Source organism: Alexandromys fortis, unplaced genomic scaffold (assembly GCF_014885135.2).
Source record: "Alexandromys fortis isolate MF-2015 unplaced genomic scaffold, M_Fortis_MF-2015_v1.1 scaffold_132, whole genome shotgun sequence".
Taxonomy (NCBI): Eukaryota; Metazoa; Chordata; class Mammalia; order Rodentia; family Cricetidae; genus Alexandromys; species Alexandromys fortis.
Window position 1 is genome coordinate 1934159 of NW_026068055.1, and position 20067 is coordinate 1954225.

The 20067-nt window shown below is 35.0% G+C and overlaps 1 protein-coding gene across 2 annotated transcripts in view; it reads right to left on the reverse strand.

The window, feature by feature from the left end:
* Positions 1-20067, reverse strand: part of Edil3 (EGF like repeats and discoidin domains 3) — a 415229-nt gene that overhangs the window by 168046 nt on the left and 227116 nt on the right. For both annotated transcript variants that reach the window (XM_050119861.1, XM_050119860.1), the window contains one exon: positions 15310-15423. In XM_050119861.1, the coding sequence (XP_049975818.1) occupies positions 15310-15423 (114 nt within the window). The remainder of the gene's footprint in view (positions 1-15309; positions 15424-20067) is intronic.

Below are 20067 nucleotides of genomic sequence, written 5' to 3' on the forward strand. Positions count from 1 at the left end.
CCAAACAGCCTAGGCTCCCACAGAGCCAGTATGTGCAATAGGGTCAAAACCCAGTACCATTGTTATTGACTTCTCAGCAGTCCTCACTGTCTGCTATGTTCAGCTTTAAAGAAGAACTTATATGTTCGTTTTTGCACATATATTTTTATATCCACTTATAAATGTATATATGAATTTCATGTAACATTATACTTGTTTTATGACCTTTTTTTGTGTATTTGGTTCTTTCCTGATACACTGGTATATTTCCTGCATCACTCATAGCGATTGGCAGTAAAAGGTACTCAGACACATAACTGGATATTTCTATTAAGTCTCAGATAATTGATGGAATCTCCTTTTTCATCATTCTCAGCCATGCTATGGACACATTTTAACCTCAGTCCCAGAATTTTGTATATCTATTTTCCTTCGTTTCCACAATTAGAAGTACGATCTAGACATGTTGATTTCCTCTAGATGAACATACTATACATCCTACCTGTTCCCCTCCAACATTGTGTGCTATTATTGAGTCATGATAAGCATTGAAATTTTAGTGACATTTAAGTAGAGTGAAGAAATCTATAGAAATAATAATCTGGAATATTGGCCATCTATCTATGAAATTCATATTTATAAATGAGAACACAGGTGAATTTATTTTATAATCGATGTTCCTGTTGTTTCTGCCACAGGCTGAAGATTAAGGTTTGACATAGATCACATATCATTCGACCTTGAGATTGGGTACATAGTGAAATTACTCGGTTGGTAATGAAGCTTTCATTACCAAGTCTAAAAATAAGAGTTTGATTCCCCTGAACCCACAACATGAAGGAGATAATTAACACTAAGTTGATTTCTGATCATTACATATGTGGCAATATATACACATTCCATATATACATATATGTGTATACAAACACATGATCACACGTATATAAGGGGGAGTTAGGAAAGGAATATAGGTCAGTTAATAAAGCACTTTCTATACAAGAATGAGGAGAGGAGTTAAAAATCCCATGATTTCAACCTTAGTCTGTAACCCCAGCGCTCCTCTAGCAAGATGTGTGTTAGAAACAGGAGAATTCATGAGAGCTTATGAGTTAGCAAGCCTGGCATATGCACAAGTGAGTAATTAAAAATCTCAAGTGAAGCTGAAGACAAGGACCAAAAACCTGACTTTTTAGCTCTGCACAGCGTGTTATTCACAAGTCCTCACAAACCTAAACATGCATGCGCGCGCGCGTGTATGTGTGTGTGTGTGTGTGTGTGTGTGCGCGCACACATATGTGTTTTGCCTCTTTGCATAATTCACAGGTATAACATCTCCTACTTCAGTAAGGTAGAGAGTGATTATATTGCAGGACATAGCTTCGTGGCATCAAGTTTAAAGTTGGTGTCATTTCATATCAAGAGATGCATAACTGAGGTGGATTGTGAAAAGGCTACCTCAAGGATTTCTACCTCTCTCTATATTTCCTCTCTTGCTGTTTAGCGTCACTGTAAATATAGGGGCCATTTTTATATTCCTTCACTAAAGAAAGTCCATTGTGATACAGAACATTGCTTTTTGTGTAACGCAGTGGCACAGCATCAGTTGGGGAGGTGAGTGTTTGCAGTGTCACCACGGGGAACAGGACATAGGACCGCAGGTGTCCTGCTAGCAAGATGAACGCCCATCCGTAATTTCCAAATCATTACCACTATTTATCATGTGCTTTGTGGCTTTACTTGGGGGTTTGTTTGTAACCTTGTCTTTACAATAGTCTTTTTATATTTATACACTAATCATAATAACACTGAAAAACTGCTAGTTAAATATTTGTGTGTCAGGAATAGGGCATTCCCCGCACTCCCACTGCCTACTGCCGTCACCTTCACATGGACCCAAGGCTCATCATCTGCCCTTAATGATGTTTATAGTAACGTGAGTAAAATTATTCAATTAATTATAGTTACCTCCAATCTTCGTCATTTAGAAAGTGAGATTTTATCCATGAATTTCATAAGCCTGGCTAATGACAGCAAAAATTACTAACTGAAACACTGTTTTTAAAACTATCTTGTATTATGTGGTTAAAGCGGAATAGTAAAAAAGAAAAATCTTTTCATCCTTTAATAAAAGCAGCCTTGTTGCAACATTCCTTGGCTAGTTTGCTAGTGAGATTTCAAAAACTCTATAATTATATTTCTGAAAGTAGAGAAGCTGAAAGTAGAGTGTAAAACAGTGGCCGTCTTTCATTTTTATGTTGCTAAAAAGTGTAAAACGAACATGAAAAATATTACAATTTTTCTTTTTAAAACCAGTTTAATTTAGATTAAATAGTTTTCTGTTCATAAATTTAAATATATTACTTTCTGTTTCTCATATTCAAGATTATAGTAGACGATGTTTTGTTTTCTTTGTCCCCCCGCCCTGGTCTGTGTTTGTGGGCCTCCTCTGTGTGTGTGTGTGTGTGGTGTTTGTGAGCCTCTTCTCTGTGTGTGTTTGTGAGCCCCTTCTCTCTGTGTGTGTGTGTTTGTGAGCCCCTTCTGTGTGTGTGTGTGTGTGTTTGTGAGCCTCTTCTGTGTGTGTGTGTGTGTGTGTTTGTGGGTCCCTTCTTTGTGTCTGTGTTTGTAAATATTACTAAAGTCAAAGGAACATTAGTTACCTACATAATTTCCCAAATATACCTTATTCAATGTAAAATACAATGCATGTATTTCAATTGATGTTGAGGGGAGGCAGTAAATACATACAATGAGAAAAATGTCTACAAATGTCTTTTCCTGGGAAGTTGAGATCAGAGGAAAGATTTGGCACACCAAGACAAGGAAGGCACTGCAACAATTAAAGGGCAGTCTGTGCATGGCCTTTGGTGAAGTGCTGCAAGTAGAGGATTTGAATGGATCCAATTTATAATGGGGAGGAAATCAAAACATCATTTTATGTTTAAGTAGTTCCTGATATTCCTTAATTTTAATGATAAAAAATAAAGAAAATTTTAATAAGTTTCTGAGGGCATTACCCTTCCCTGTAAAGTACATGAGAGATTTTCAACCAGTTACATTTAGTGCCTTAGACTAAATTGTCCCCTCTCCTGTTGCCATATTAATTTCAGTGTAAAAATTTGCATATTTCTTAAACCTATTTTAAGATTAAATATTATGTTCTTTGACTCACAGGACATGGAACCTTTTTGTGACTCTACCAACCACTATAGTGATACAATTAATAATAGTTTCATGTCAATATTTATAGTTTTGCATAATTAATAAACTCAAAGGAACATGCACAAGGAACTTTGTCAAACTGCTCTAATAATGAAATAAGTCTCAAAAGATAGCACTTCTCACGCTAAGAAAAGGAGATAAAAATCACCTATGAATTCTTTTTTTACTCAGATATAAAAAATCCTGTCACTTTATGTTGCTAGTAAGTCTTCATGCACAACTTGCTGACCTACTGAACCTCTATTTAAAGGAAGCATTTTAAGTACAAATATTGTCATATGGAGAAATCTCAATAAATAGAACTCATCATTTTTGTAGCAAAAGCAATAGAATAAGAATGCAAGAATAAAAATTTCTGGCAGTCTATTTAATATAGAACTGATAATAGAGAAACAGAGGGGCATAACATAAATTAAGCAATTTACCAGTTTGGGTTTATATATAATTTGAAGGTATTCCTCTTTTTATCCAGATAAACAGGATGGTTCTCTTTGCACAAACCAGAGAAGCCAAAAGAAGGTCATGACTACAATATACATATGTCTTAGTATCAAAGATTGTGTATTATGTATTTTGATATTGTCTCAGCCTGTAGCATAACTGTGTTGTTAAGAGTCTTTGAAAAATCCTGAGTTGTTAGACAATCCCTTATACTTTATACCTGTGTCCATTTAATTGGCATCGTTAAAGAAAGTCTAAGCAATTGTTAGGAGCATAGTTTTTGGTAGCCATAGACTGCATTAAACATGTCTAGGTATAACTGAATCTAATATTTAAAAAGGAGCTACCTTTAAAAAAGTTACATTTAATCCTAATTTAAGGCTTTAAAAGTGATACACAATTTGTTAAAAATCAGTTACAGATGCTGAGAGACAGCTCAGTGAGAAAGAGCACTGGGTGCTATTGTAGAGGAACTGAGTTCAATTCTCGGCGTTCACATGGTGGCTCATAATCAACTGTACCTCCAGTTCTTCTGAATTCCTTGGTACATGGCACACATTGAGACAATGTATCCATAAAATAAAATAAACTTAAAAACTCATGTACAGATGTACTTTCTTCTCTGGTATGAGTCCACATCTACTTATTCTTAAGTGATGATTCTGAACCACTGAAACTTTTTTTTTATGAACTCATACACCAGTGACTTATGCATCACCTGTGCGAAAGACACTGTAGTCAAATATCAATTCCTATTAACTTCTACATGGATAATCGATTAAGAGATTCCACAGGTCAGAGATGGTGGCCATGAAGGCAGACATGGGTAGTCTTCAGTTGGCTTCCCTTTGCCTTTTAAATACATCTAAGAGTTAATAGATGATTTCATCTTTCTACACATTAGAACTTTCTAAACCTACACTGTGGTTCATACATATCTTATTCTGTTTTTTTCCCCCTTAGGTATCATATGCATGGTGACAGAAAACAAAACTCATTAGAGAGAAGAGTAATTGGCTGACATTGACATCCAGTGACAATTCTCAGTGACAAGTTTTAACTCCAAAGGCTTCATTCACATTATACAGAGGAAACATAGTTGGTTACAGATAAACCATGAATTAGGGGTTTTAAGTCATTTCTATCACATAGATATTACATAGATATCACCCGTTATTAGATTGTGAAATTGATAGATATTTTTCAGGACGATGCCCTTGAATGAATAGAATAAAATACAAGAAAACACAAACTGCTTTAAAATGTGTTATATATAAATACTAAAACATTATTAAAAGACCTAATAATTGGATTGATAAAATTTATATTAAGAAAAACATTCCTTATATTGCTAGATATTTAAATCAAGTATAATGTGATAAGAAAATGTATGTGATATCTGCTACTGATTGTCATAGCTTGTGCTAATATTCTAGTGGTCATTTTCTATATTCATGGTATTAGAGGTGTAGTTTACTAGAGAAATCCTTGCCAGGCAATCACAAGGCTATCAGTTTAATCTCCAGCACAAGGTGTGTGTGTGTGTGTGTGTGTGTGTGTAGAGAGAGAAAACATATATATTGGGCAACTATTGAAAATTCAATATATGAAGTTCTGTTCAAGCTCCTTTGTTCATTTATACCTTGAGGCCGTCTGCCTTGATTAAATACTTAGTAGAAAGCATTTAAAAGAATGAGATCACCCACCTCCATCCAGGTCTAGTAAGGTGAGCATCCAAACTGCCTAGGCTCCCACAAAGCCAATATATGCAGTAGGATCAGAAACCCATTGCCATTGTTCTTGAGTTCTCAGTAGTCCTCATTGTCCGCTATGTTCAGCGAGTCTGGTTTTATCCCAGACTTTTTCAGACCCAGGCCAGCTGGCCTTGGTGAGTTCCCGATAGAACATCCCCATTGTCTCAGTGTGTGGGTGAATCCCCGCAGGGAACCCTGATTGCTCTTTGGGCTGACGAGGGAGGGGGACTTGATTGGGAGATGGGGAGGGAAATGGGAGGCGGCGGTGGGGATGAGACAGTAATCTTTAATAAATAAACAAATAAATAAAAAAATAAAGACAAAAGTAAAATAAAAAAAAAAGAATGAGACCAATGATGCAGTTAGTAGAAAAGCTTTTTACATAAAGTCTCATGAGTGTGCTGAACAAGGAAGACACCAATTGACATGCCAAACTGAACAGGGAAAAGCCCATAGACTCCAACTATACATAAAGAACTACAGGCGTCTGAGGAATGCTGAGAGTGGTGGTCTCCCATCAGGAAAACACCAGTTGATTTTCCTGTGTTATATGGTCGGTCCTGAATATATACACACAAATAACACTATGTGGGCTGAGCACATTTTCTGCTACAGTTTCCTCAGAGACAGAAATTTAAGATCCTTAACCAGGAAGGCAAACAACTCAAAAGGGCTTCAGCAAGTCCCTGAAACTGACAAGATCCCCTCAGTCTCTCTCTTCCACAGTTAGCAATACAAGCTGCAAAAAAAGTCTAAAATAAGGCAAAGGGCAAAGCAAACTTTGAGACCAGATCATCTGTCTGGAAGAGCAGACACCAGCCAAGAGCATGGAAGAGATGTAGACAAACTCAAAATATGCTCTTCAACCTGCTGAGCTGACTGCTGGCTATGTAGCATGTTCTTGGTTCCCAGTTTTTATGAAATGTCAATTGTGCTAGGGTGGACCTTGGTGATGAAGCTGTCGTTGAGTCGTTTCTGCACCTGTAAGTGAATACTTCCTATATTTCTGTAAATATCCCCAATAAAATTCACTGGTTCACCGCATTGGACTTTGGTCATATCTGTACTTGGTACATTGTGGGATCCTAATCTGGGAATAGGCATGTATTCTGTCTCTCCAGGAAACATTCTTTCATGCTACAGCAGGTTATAAAAATAAATGTGTATATACAAATACATATATGCCTACAATAACAGTTAGTGAATAAAAACGGACATGAATTTGTGGGAGATCAGGTAAGGGCATGTTAATTTGAAGAAAAGACAGGCTAGGAATCAATGTTACCATATTGTAATTTCAAAAATACAATAATTATAAATGAAAAGAAGATTATAAGTTATCCTAGAATACAGGAATAATTCTATTGGAAAAGAAGATGAAATTATTAAGTTACCATTTAGTAGATAAGAAATAATATTTACACATGAGTCATCATTTAATAGGTGTTCACCAAAATCTGTGTTTATTTGAGTGTAAGAAAATGTAAAGTGAATTTTACTTGGATGGAGCAACACAGCAATTTCAGATGTTTTTCTGAGTATAGAACTGCATTTTCCATGCTGGGTATTTTGTGGTTGGATAATAGTGCCATGCATTTATGGACTTCCTTAAACAACTCTGGTTCTCTTCATTTCTCTTGCCAGAAAAGTTTATTTTTTGGCCTACCCCAGTTTTCCTTGAAGTTTACTATTGCCCTCACTGACTTTGCACTTCTCGTTCTTTTTATAGAACCATACTCACATTTAAGTCACTTTCATGTTGGATATCTTATGTGTCTGATTCTTTAGAGTTCTAAAAACATATTATTGACCAGATAAGGCTATTCAGGTAAGTACTATGAAATTTATTTTTACAACCTTGGCTGCTTTAATATCTCTTTTGAGTTATATGCTCAGATTAACATGCCCCATAACCTGGGATCGTACCTGTGATTATTATCTCTGACTTACACCTGCGCAGTCTAGACACTCAATCCAGCATGCTTCTCCATCTACTGCTGCAGTTACATAAGGACCATTAATGTCTTGAGACTTTAATTTAGAAGTTCTTTCCTAAGGCTCTGTTTTATTGGCTAACTCTTTACAAACATGATCTTCCTTGTTCTTTCTTAATTGATTCTCCTTTCATTTCTCTGATTACTATTTTGTTTTGATTTTGAGTTTTGAAATGAGATGTCATTTTGCCTAGGGTAGACTTGAACCCATGGTGAATACAACCAAAGGTAACCATGAACAATTGTGCTTTTTGTTTCTACCTCAGTCGTGCTGAGGTGATGGTCACATGGGTCCACATCCAACCTTAGTTTACTTTTTCATTGTGATTTTACATACACAAACACACATGTGCATACACACACACACACATGCACACACACATACACACACTTCCTTTCTTATAAATGCCATCCAGGAGTCTCTGTTTTTAATTATTTCTTAATAGCTGAGCTTTAATTAACATGATTGTAGAAGTATATTAATAGCATTTAGCTTTCTAAGAGGTCTTGACTGAAATCTATCATTTGCAACTTAACTTCTTTTAAACTTTAATACCAGTAAACAAATAAAGATATATTTACAACATTTTCTCCAGGGTTAGATAATATTTCTCATCCACAGGAAATGTAGTTAGCTCTTATTTTCACTTCATTTTGTTTTTTTTTTTTGCATATGATTGATTCCCATGCAGTTAATATATCCCCGAAGTGTACTGCGCATGATGTGTACTGATTTTATTTAAAGCTGTGTTATACAGATCAAGAACTTTAATTAGTTTATTTGGGAATGAAAGGCACATCCCTCCCAGTTGAAAGGATGGTACTAATCCGAATAGGGTGCTCTAGCTTCCATATCTGAATTTTATCATCTAAGGGTTTCCAGGGAACAGCCACATCTTTGTAACAAGCAACCCTACTTTCTACAGATGTCCTAATTACACTGGCAAATTCTACACACCCAGGCAGAAAGAAGTTCATTTTGCCTGCATCTCTCAGCAGATACAGATAGCCCTGATGTAGAATTGCACACATGGCCTTGGCACCACTGAAAGCCTTCGGTAGGAATCACTCATGCTGCTTCTGTCACTGTTAAATTAAGCTCCAGGTTGCCAGTAAAATTTATTGCACCTATTTGAAATCTGTGAGAGCTCTGAAAATAACTCTATCATTTGAGTTATTGCAGTTATTGAGGGACCATCTATAACCTTTCTCTGTCTGAAAAAGGCATGCACCCCTGCTGCTGCTGGTCATGATAGCGTACGAAATCATTGTGGATTTTGATCTAATTTCCTCATTATGAATGAACTCTTTTAGGCTCACAATGATCACCAGACCCTAAATTTGACGAATGTATACAAGAATGCCTTCCCATTACGTGTAGAGGTTAATGTGCAATGTTAGTGCTTGGTAGCTTAAATCTGTCACAAAAATTCTATTTTAACCATGTCCCAAGTTCTATACTTGGAACAACTTCTTTTCTAATGATTTTCTTGTGCAGTTTTTTCAATTTTGATACTACATATGCTTTAAGTTCTTTGATAGTTTCACATGCCACAAGTCCAGATGATAACAAAAACAATTCGTATTTTAATCTAAGAAAGGTAAATAAAAGGCTAAATTGAAAATCCAAGACATTTACAGTGTAACAATAGAGGAATAGTGCCATAAATTAGAATTCAAAGATATTGTATGGTATTTCATTCATCATTTACAACCCAATATTAAACTACAAAGAAATGAGAACGTGATTCAATTTGTTAGAGGTATTTCATTCATTCTAGAAAGGTCTACATGAGCCAGTTGTTTATATTTCTTTCTCTTTTATTTCATTATCATTCTAAGGACAAGTGTGTTCTTCTCCCTAAACAATACCTTTTGTAGGATATGAGATTTATGAGAGAACATGTCTTATGGGAACCTCTGTATACAGGACTATGTCTGGCAATATACCGGCCTCACAGCCTCTCAACCATTCTGCCTATAAATTCAACTCTATTACACTTGGTAAATTCCCACTTCCTTAACTCGTGGGTCTGGTCTGCTTTTGGCCAAGGGACTGGTGCTTGGCCCTGTTCAGGGCCCAGGTCACCATGCTCTGCATTCTGCAACATGGTATGGGAGGAAATAGTAACCCAAACAGTGTGAACCCTCGTCATGGCACACTTTGATCTCTCAAAGGAATCTCTCCTGCATGCCTAGGACCCATTAATGACAGTATGGGACAACCTATTCTTGATGGAGTTCAAGGGGGAAGAATGGATCTGCAATAAAACACAAAATCTGTTTTTGTTTGTACAAAAACTTCCTGTATTCATATGGTAGGTACCATGTGACATGAACCTTTGCCCAGATCTGTGATGTAGATGTTGGTACAGGGAATGCCTCACTTAAAGCAATGCTTTGAGTATCATGGGTATTTATTTTATTGCAGGTAAGATCAGGTTGGCTTTGTCTCACTGTGATACTAGACTATTCCATAATCACTAGGCTAATGAAAAGGCAACATTCGTTATGTCATTTTTTGTGAATTTCTCAATTCCAATGTCCTTTAGCTTAGGTTAAAAACTACTTTCTTCTGGTTTCATCTAAAATGTTTATTGTGTGATGCTTTTGTCATAGTTTCTCTTGTTTGATTCCATGACACTTGTCAGTTTTTATAATAAGAGTCTATATTGTTCGTTTTCACACCATTAATCTGTGTAATGCATGACAGTCAAAATTGATTCCATTCAGACTATTGTTGCTCCCTAGTCTCAGAAGGAAGTTAGCTGGATGTAATTAGAGAACAAATTAATTTATTCACAGATGTTATAATATCTCATATCTATGTAGTCATGCCAAGAATGCTTCAAAAAACATTTGTCTCTGGTCTACTTAATCCCAGATTTGAATGCAATCTGATTTATTTGCTTTTATTCATATTTAATGTTTTTCCAAGTACTGATAATTTTTTAAAACCCTAGTTTATATACAATTTATTTTGAAAATGTGGGAGCCTTTGTGTGACTCAGTTTCCATCTGGAGTCCATTCTGGCTTATAAGTCATCTGAGTTCAAGCTTGCATGCTTTGCTTTTTCCAATAACCTTGAGGGTTATGGGAGACTTCTGATTTAGCCCATGGGAAAGAACGTTTTGCCCACGAGAAAAGAACACTATCTAGTCGAAAGTATACTCTGACACCAAACCTCAGGAATATCAAAAGAGAAAGTAAGGCTGCTTTCAAGCATCAAGTGCATGTTGGAGAGGATGCTCCTCATTTAAGGACAGGAAGGGCCTGTGGTTAGATACTGACTGTGCCACTGTTTGTCCTGCTTTTGTATATAAGCAAGCTCTATAATAAACTTTGGGACATTTGTCTGCTTGATTTGACCAACAGGCTGCTAGACAGACCTCCCAATTCTATCCTATGTCCTTTGTCTCAGTTTCTTTCATTTGCCTCTCCTTTGTCCTTAATGACTCTCCGATCCAGGAACCCTCACTGACTTTGTAAAGCAGGCTCCTACATAAAAATATGCCTTTTATTTGTCTATTTGCTTATACATTCATCTTATAAACATATATTAATTGTACAGATAAAGCAGTTCATTATGGAATTTTCCATACACATGTACTATATAATCTATTAATTTACTATCCATTACTCTCCCTTATATCTCTCCCTACTCTTATTGGTAACTTTGCTCTTTCCTAAGTCATTCTAATATTATCAGTTTCCAGTTCACTTTCACCTTAGCAGTTATGAAGAAAACCATTGACAACAAATGCTAATGAGGACTCATAGGAAAGGAAATTGTACCTACAACGACACAGCCATACTACTCCTCGGGTGTGCACCTAAGGAGAAGTAAGTGAGCATAACAACAGGGCCACAAAGCACAGCCGCATTGCAAGACTCTTGTATTCTCAAGTCAAATCATGGAAGCAGCCTATTTACCTATCAACTCAAGAATGGATAGAGAAAATGCAATATATATACACAATTAACTTTTATTCCACCATAAGGAAGAACTCATTTATGTCATTTACAGAGAAATCGATGGAAATGGTGCTGTCTGATGACATAAAACAAAACCAAAAGAGAAATATAAAATTTCTCCAAGATACAAGTTGTTTCAATAATTTTTTAAAAAAAACAGTTTAAATAGTAGATTAAAAACAAAATTACATATTAACGAAGTGTGCTATGTTTTAATGCATACATTTTTTATATAAGGTCCAAATCAGGTTATATATACCTCTTCATTAACTGTCGTTTTTCTAGATAAAAACATTAATATAATCTAGCTATTTGAAATATTATATTATTGCTATTTCTAGTTACTCTAAAACATAACTGCTCTCCAGAACTTATTTTTCCTATCCATAACTTATTACCTTCCTCCAGCTCTCCCACAATATCACATCCTAACCTATACCATTCTCACTTCCATAGATCAGTCTTTTATGATTAACAAATGTGTGAGCTTACATGGCCTTTGTCTGCCGGAATTATTTTACTGGTAGATTTCTTGAGCATTATATATTATAATTCATAATATATTCATCTCTATGTTGTAAGAAGATACCACATTATTTACTCCAAATATATTGCTTATGTTTCCTTTTCACTAAGGTTTTTGAAAAAGAGCATTGATATCTTAAAATAGCCACAAACACCCATGCATGAATGAATAATTAAGAGTTCATGGTTGACTTTATATTTTAAAGAAGGGAAAAGATAGTATCTGCTGTCTTCTGGAGTTATTTTAGTTGGTTTAATAGTATTTATCCTTATATAATTGGAGATGCCTCAGTATTTTTTTTTTACCTCATGCACCTTAAAAATTGAATCATCTGAGACATTATTGCTGTCTTCCACACACATTGTTCTCAATCACATACACTCAGTTACTAAGCATGGGTAAGTTGAGTATGTAATAAAAATAAATTAAATAAAGTTACATAGATATTTAAAGATACCATGAGGCTTCATTAATAATATCATTTTTAATAAGTAAAAAATTCTTGTGACATTGTTTATAGTTTTTAATATAGATCTCTTACAAAATACTTGATATATGTGGCTAATACAATGTCCATTAGTAGAAATCAATTTGCAGATGAGGAATCTGAAGCTTAAGATGAGTAATTAACTCAGTTGTATAGTGAAAGGAATAGCAGAAAGGAAAAAATTTGAATTCCAGTTCTATTTATTAGGGCAAAGTCTATGTTCTTGCCTCCAATATTGCCAAGACAACTTAAGGTCACTCCTCAAAGGCAAGTGCTTGAAAGTGTGTGGTGTAACAAACTCTTACCTTTGTCCCACAAATGGCAGGAATATTATATGCAGGGTTGCAGGTTATGCAGCTTTAGCTAGCTGGGATTCAGGCCAAACTGTAGTTTACTAACCATGCAATACCTAAGGAAGTTACTCAATTAATCTCTAGCTTCATTCTCTCCATAAAGTGAAGCTGGAAATAGACAGAACCTATTTCAAACGTTGCTGAGAGGATTAAGTAAGTTGGTTTCTAAATTATGTAGAGGGGAGTTTGACACACAATGCGACCTTAAATTAAAATCAACAATATGATATGATCACTGTCATTAAAAATTATTTCAAGGTCATCAATCAAGTTACAAGGGTATAACATGCATATCACATGTATTTATAAAATGTTTGACCACTTTTCAACTGACTAAACCAGTGTTGATAGAAAGATGTTGGCATACACGCTAGTAGCAAAAAGACAAATATACATGTATAGAGAAGTAAAAAGTAGATATTATATGTACTTGGGTATTTGCATATAATAATTAATTTGTTAGTGAAGGTTCCAATTGTGTCTGCTGAAAATGAAGGCAAATAAACCTAGCTCTAAATTTTCAAAATTTGTTCACATATATTATGTTTTGTTACAACATAGGTAGAATTCTTAGAACAAAGGTTTATAGAGGCACCTATACTATTTTGCTAATCTGCTAGCTAGAGCAGTTTGGTATTCTGAAGCATTACCTTATTTTCTACAGAAGAGTTTGGTTTTGTTTTTGACCCCCATCACCCCAATTCATATGAGTCTCAATTCTTTTTAGGCATTATGTTCTGGAGTTATGAATTATAAGAGCTCTATGGGTAACTATTTTATCCATAAATAGTGTAGTGATGAAAATGCATTTTAGTGTCATTCCTAAAATTTAATTATGTCCTATTTAAACACTCAAGAGGGAAATGCATATGGTTATTGTGAGCTACAAAACCCAACAAATAAAATCAAGTCTGGTTATTTTTAGATTAGTTAACTAATATACTTTGAATTTCCAATGCATTATTTCAGCTTAAGTATCACATCCAGTTAAACACACATGACAAAACACATCCGTTCTCATAAGGATGTGTTTACCATTACAGAACGTCATCATTTTTCTCCAAGCTGTTTATGAAATTGGCCCCCTGAGCTCTTGAGCTTGTCATTTAAAATAATCAAGGGAAACTACACAAAGACTTTAATTAGAGGAATTTTGTGATACTTTAATAAATACAGGGACACCTAAATGATATTCATGCCAATCAAAAGTAGTTTCATTAAGAATAAAGAACAATGAACTTTAATCAAATCTTGCAATAAATAAATGGAAAATAGTACATGTTAAAGCAAGTGTGTTGTATGAACTATATACAAACCTAAACTGAAATTATTTTGCCTTAACCCACCTATAAATATAGTTAATAAACAGCTACTAATAATATATTTAAAGATACTGTTAGACAATTCTGATACCTGATAGGTAATTCTCATGTTAAATGTGGAGTGTTGCCTTATACTTATAAATGCTGATTGGCCAGGCAGGTTGTACAGGTGAAAAAACTAGACAGAAAGTAAAAATGATGCAATGAGAACAGGAGAATTCTGGGAAGGAGGAAGTTGATTTTTTCTACTCCTGCCCAGACTCCAAAGAGGCAAGATGTGTGCTGCCCTGCTGAGAAAGGTACAGAACCAGGTGGCTAGCATAGATAAGAACAATGGGTTAATATAAGCTCCAAGAGCTAATAAGTAGCCTGAGATAATGGGACAATCAGTTTTATAACTTTTAGAGATCTCTGTGTGATTTTCTTTGGGGCTTGCCGATTGTGGGGTACTGGGTGGGACATAAACCCCAACAAGCATGATACATCTTGTGACTTATGTTGTGAAAACTTGGGAAAACCATATGAAACATCAGCCTGAGTTTCTATAGCTGAATATCAACCTGCATTATTATTATGAATTTGAATTAAGTTATTGTGTTATTCAGAGGGCACAATATACCTAAAATCACTACCTTATAAAGTTTCCTTCATGTCCCAAATTATGAAATACTGTTATTAGTGTTATTATTTACAAAGGTTTACCTCAAGTTAAGCACCATTCCATTGATTACAGGTCTGTCACTCTTCTTTCCAACTTTAATTAAAAATAAATTGTTAAGGAATAATTTCCTCCTACTTATTAACATTTTGTTAGCTATTAGTCCCAGATATCAGAACTCTACTGTCATAGGTTCCAAATCCTTGCTGGATTCTAGTTTCTTTCTGTATGTTAACTGCAACTGCGTTTATTTTCATTATATTTTTCAATCCAGTGCATCTCCCTTGGTTGGCATAAATTTTAGTGTTATGTATATTGACATGTGAAATAAAAGCAATGCAGAAATAAGCCTGGGTATCTGATGAGAAGCCCCTTTTCTTTTCAGATTATGCACGTTGCATCTCCATGTCTCTAGACTGAATAACACCCCCAGAGAATATGTGTGTCAATAAGAACACACATGCAATGAGTCACTTCAATTAATCATGCATTCTCAAAGCAGAATGGTAATAATAATTTAGGTCCATATTGCATTGGAAATGTAGACTTAACAAGTGAAAGCAGGTGCATGTATAAATGTAGTTACATTATAACACTTACTGTGTTGACAATTTCTTCCCATATATTCTCCTGGGCATTCGCAGGAATAGTTAGCAACGAGGTCTGTACATATTCCACCATTTCTGCAAGGCTCAGCTTCACATTCATTTATATCTGAGGCAGAAAGAACAAAAGGAGAAGGGTAGTGACACAAATGTGTGGATATTAGAAAATGTAAGCATGTTACTCTTTTGAGTTTATGTGCAGAGCTTTTAGTAATACAAATGCAGCTTAAACCAGCATTTTATTTAAAAAAATTGATAAATTTTAAATAGAATTGAGAATCTATGAAAGACCAACAGACTTAAACCATTCCACAGTTCTGAAAAAAAATATGATTAGTTTGGGGAAATATTTGGTGCATCCTTAGAATTAAATCAAACAAATTAGCTCTGATAGAGACGAATTGGTTTCTCTTACAAGACCTCAAATCTATCCTGCAGCAATAACTGCCAATTAACACTGTCTCGTTACATCTTAATTCATTAAAATTCTAACTGACAGAGAGGTTTTAGTTTCTAAATAGTTTGCCTTTGATGAGAAGTAAATTAGAGTTAATAGCTAAAGCTCATTTCATGTAAAGTATAAGTGTAAATGATAATCGCTTCCTAATCTCACTCATGAGTTTCTAAAGTTAGGTTGGCTAGAGGGACTTACCTTTGCTATATCATCACTACATATGATGTAAAACCATGCAAAACAGAAACCATTTAATGATTTATACTAATATCCGTGATAGTTTTAGACAGCAGAAAAAGTAATGTGAGTTTTTAAAACTTTTACTTTATGTGTATTTGTGTGTGTTTGCATGTATGCTTTGTGAGCGATTTGATTACACTGTGTAAAGATATGTCACTGTGTGTGGTTTAATAAAAGTTCGAGTGGCCAATAGCTAGGCTAGATGTATAGTCAAGACTGTTGGACAGTGAGAGTTCTGAAAAGAAGAAACGCAAAGTCACTAGCCAGAATAGAGGGACCAAGGCATCCAGGAAGAGACATAAAAGTCATGAGTCATGTAGCAACACATAGATGAATAGAAATGGGGTAATTTTAACAAACATAAGTTATAGGTCAGTTTTATAATTAATAAGAAGTCCTCCCTGGTTTTTTTTTTAATTTACTTTTTTTGTGAACTGGCAGCCCAAAGAAAAAGCCCATTACTTATGGTATCCAACATCTGGCCACATATATCCACGTAAGTCCTAAGAAAGTTTACAAAAATCTTCAAAACATAGACTCAATTGATGCTTCCTGGTGACATCTGTCACTCCAGTGGGCAACAAACAGAGGTTTGACTAAGCACCTGCTATCTGTGGGCTGGAGCCAGTGACCAGCACCATGCACTAGTACCATTTGCTAAGCTGAGCCATGTGGTTTCTGACATAGCCAGTTTTAGATTTGTTTCATGTACTCAGTTAAGACTGATCCATACTTTAAAGACCTCTAAACAGGGTACAGTTGTTTAAAAAAAAATGTATGGAGGTTTAAAAAAAGAAAAGAAAGTGGGTATAGAAAGTCATTGAAAAATATTTTAAAAGTAAAATATAAGATAAAAATTTAAAATATAGAATAAAATATAAAAAGGAAAAGCCACTTTAAGATGGAAAACACAGAGAGTCTAGAGCCTATATAGGATTTTGTTGACTTTGAAGTTCTGAATGATAATGAACAGAAAATAACAGGTGCTGAGAGATATTGGACCTTGGAAGGGACTGCTGAATCAACATAGCCTAGAAACTGTGGGAATGTGTTAATTTAGAAATGCAAGTCCAAAAATGTATTGCATTGGGGAAAAGGTTTTGCTTTCATTTTCACAGAAAATGTAAATCTTTGGTTTTTATTCAGGTTAAAGATGATCAAGTTTGAGAGGGAAAGACTTCCTGAAAATTGTAATTATAGACATTAAAAAAAAACTAGAAAAACTATGAGAGTTGATACATATTTTATCTGTTCAAAAATAAAACAAAAAGTCATCTTTGGCTGGTGTGTGTACAAAATAGAATCCTAACTTGTGTCAATGCAGATATGTATGTAACCTTTAAATGTTTGTTTGTTTTCAGATCAAAGGAACATGGAACCAATAAAAATAGGTGGCCCAGGTACTCCAGTCTCTCAGAGTACCTCTGTTGCAGTGTCCTCAGAATTCGATTTCCAGAACAGTTTCAAGGCTTCTGTCTGGGATGGTCTAACCTCACAGACTATTCTAGCAAGGACTACAGATAAACCTTGCACTTTCCCATTCCACAGAGAATAGACAACAAATGTTATGGCTAGTTTTTGCAGGACAGGGCCATTAACTAAGTTTTCTCAGGGTATTTTCAAGATGCCATTACTCCTATTCAACAGGAAGTACCCAAGAGAATATGATGCCCACACCCCCAAGAGTTTGGGTTGGTGTTTTTGTAATTCTATTGGTATGGATGTTACAGATGCTTGTCATCGTTTATCAAGGTTAATAACAAGTTGTTACTGACCATGATGAGGAATAATGTTTAACAAAGGAGATTAGATTAAAGGATCTTTTTCTGAAGGGAAAAATGGGGAATACATTAGAGAAATGATGGGATAAAATGGTAAATTATTGCATCTAATTTTGAGCAACCGTTAGTATCAACTATTTTACATTGGTATGGATTTTTATATTGATGCAAATTTAAAGTTAGTTTCATTTTACTGTGTGTATGTTTCAACTCTTGTTTCAAGTATACAACTCATTAGAAATGTAAAGTTTTAGTTCTTGAAATATACTTAAGATATTTTCAAAAGACAAGTCATCTATATCAATCAAATTTTGTCAAATTAAATATGTTTTCAAGGTCATACATAGATATAATTTACATAAGTATTTCAAACACTTTGAAGACCTACAGAATATGGAGTTTAAAATGTCATAGTAAGATAAGACTTTTCATCACAGTGAAGAATGTCTGCTCCTGGCAGCACCAGTTTACTTCAAAAAAAGAAAGACAAGCATCAAAAAATATTCATGTGAAATTTAGTTTTATTGTGGCTAAAGCTAGCCAGAAATTGTTCTTGCCTCTACTATTGACAGTATGCTATCACAAGCAGGACACAAAAGAAAGATTCTGCCAAAGTTTACCAAGACAAGATGAAACAGTCCTTCAAAATTTCTGCTTTATGGAAAAGTCTGTGTGATTTAGTCCTATAGACTGAATATGGATGTTCCAACACTACAGGAAACTGGGGGGGAGATTACCTAGACCGTCAGATGTCTCTGGCATTTCTTAGTCGTTGAAGATTCTTGTTCTGCACTTTCTGTTTTTTTTTAGGCAATATTATATCCTTCTGGGGTCTTTGACAAAGCAGCAGACTAGATACTTATAGATTCCTTAATTATGATAGAACGTAAATTAGGTATAAAACATAGTTCTCACGGAGATAAAATTAATAATAGTATTTTTTCTAAATTTGGCAAATGCAAATAGATGGAATGGGCATTGCAAATGTAATTATAACCTGATAATTACTCTTATTGTATATAGCTTTACCATGTTATAGTTAAAACTCTTACTTTTTTATTTAGACAAAAGGGATAAATGTTGTAAAATTTTTGATTATACTGTGTAAACATGTGTCATTGTGATTAGTTTAATAAAAGTTAAGTTGCTAATAGCTAGGTAAGAGGTATAACCAGGACTTCTTGACAGACAGAATTTGGAGAAGAAAAAAGGCAGAGTCATTAGTTAGACACAGAAGAAGCAAGACATGCAAGAGGAGAGAGAAAAGTCACAATTCATGTGGCAACACAAAAATGACTAGAAATCAATTAATATAAGTTATAAGAGCAGATTAGAAACAAACCTAAATCATAAGGCAAGATTTCATAATTAATAAGAAGTCTCCCTGTCATGATTTTGCATTTGAGAATAGTGTGGATGTTAGCTAGAGGAGGGTTTTGGGTTTCCTAGTCTTATGTGTTGCAAGGAAAGGGCTGCTTGTTTGTCCCAGCCCCTTGGCTAGCTTAGCCTCAAAATACCCACACAGAAGCTGTTTTAATTAAAACACTGCTTGGCCTTTTATTGGCTAATTCTTACATTTTAATTTAACCCATTTCTATTTATCTGTATCGCCATATGGCAGTGGATTACCAGGTAAAATTCCCAGCATCTGTCTCCAGTGGATCCATGGTGTCTCTCCTACTCTGCCTCTCTTCCTCCCAGCATTCAGTTATGTCTCCCCCACCTACCTAAGTTCTGCCCTATCAACTAGGCCAAGGCAGCTTCTTTATTCATTAACCAATGAAAGCAACACCCAAACAGAGGGACCTCCTACACCACTTATGAGCAATTGTGATTTTGCTGATATGGGTGCTGAGAACACTGTCACATTTCTGGAAGGATAGCAAGATGCATCCCTGAAACATCATTCCACTGTATTTTCTTTGTTTTTTCAATCTGATGCAATTCTCATTTTTTGGTCTTATCACAATTTATTTATTTATAGTGTGATGAAAACCATTGCACTGTGGTGTTGTAAGAACTCTTTCAACCTTTAAGATACTGGCCCACTTTGGGCATGGTCTTGTATACTATCAATACAAATGAATAGCATGCAAGGCTTTTTTGTTGCTGGATTCAGTTTTAGTTCCTAGGCATGAGGACTGTGGATTGCTCCCCTACTGTGAGTTTTTCCCCAAATAAATAAGCCTTTGCTATACTTCATTGTGGGCTATTGTGGAACTCTTTGGTATGACAACATCATTCATTTTGTTGTTAATACAGTTTATAACAATGATCA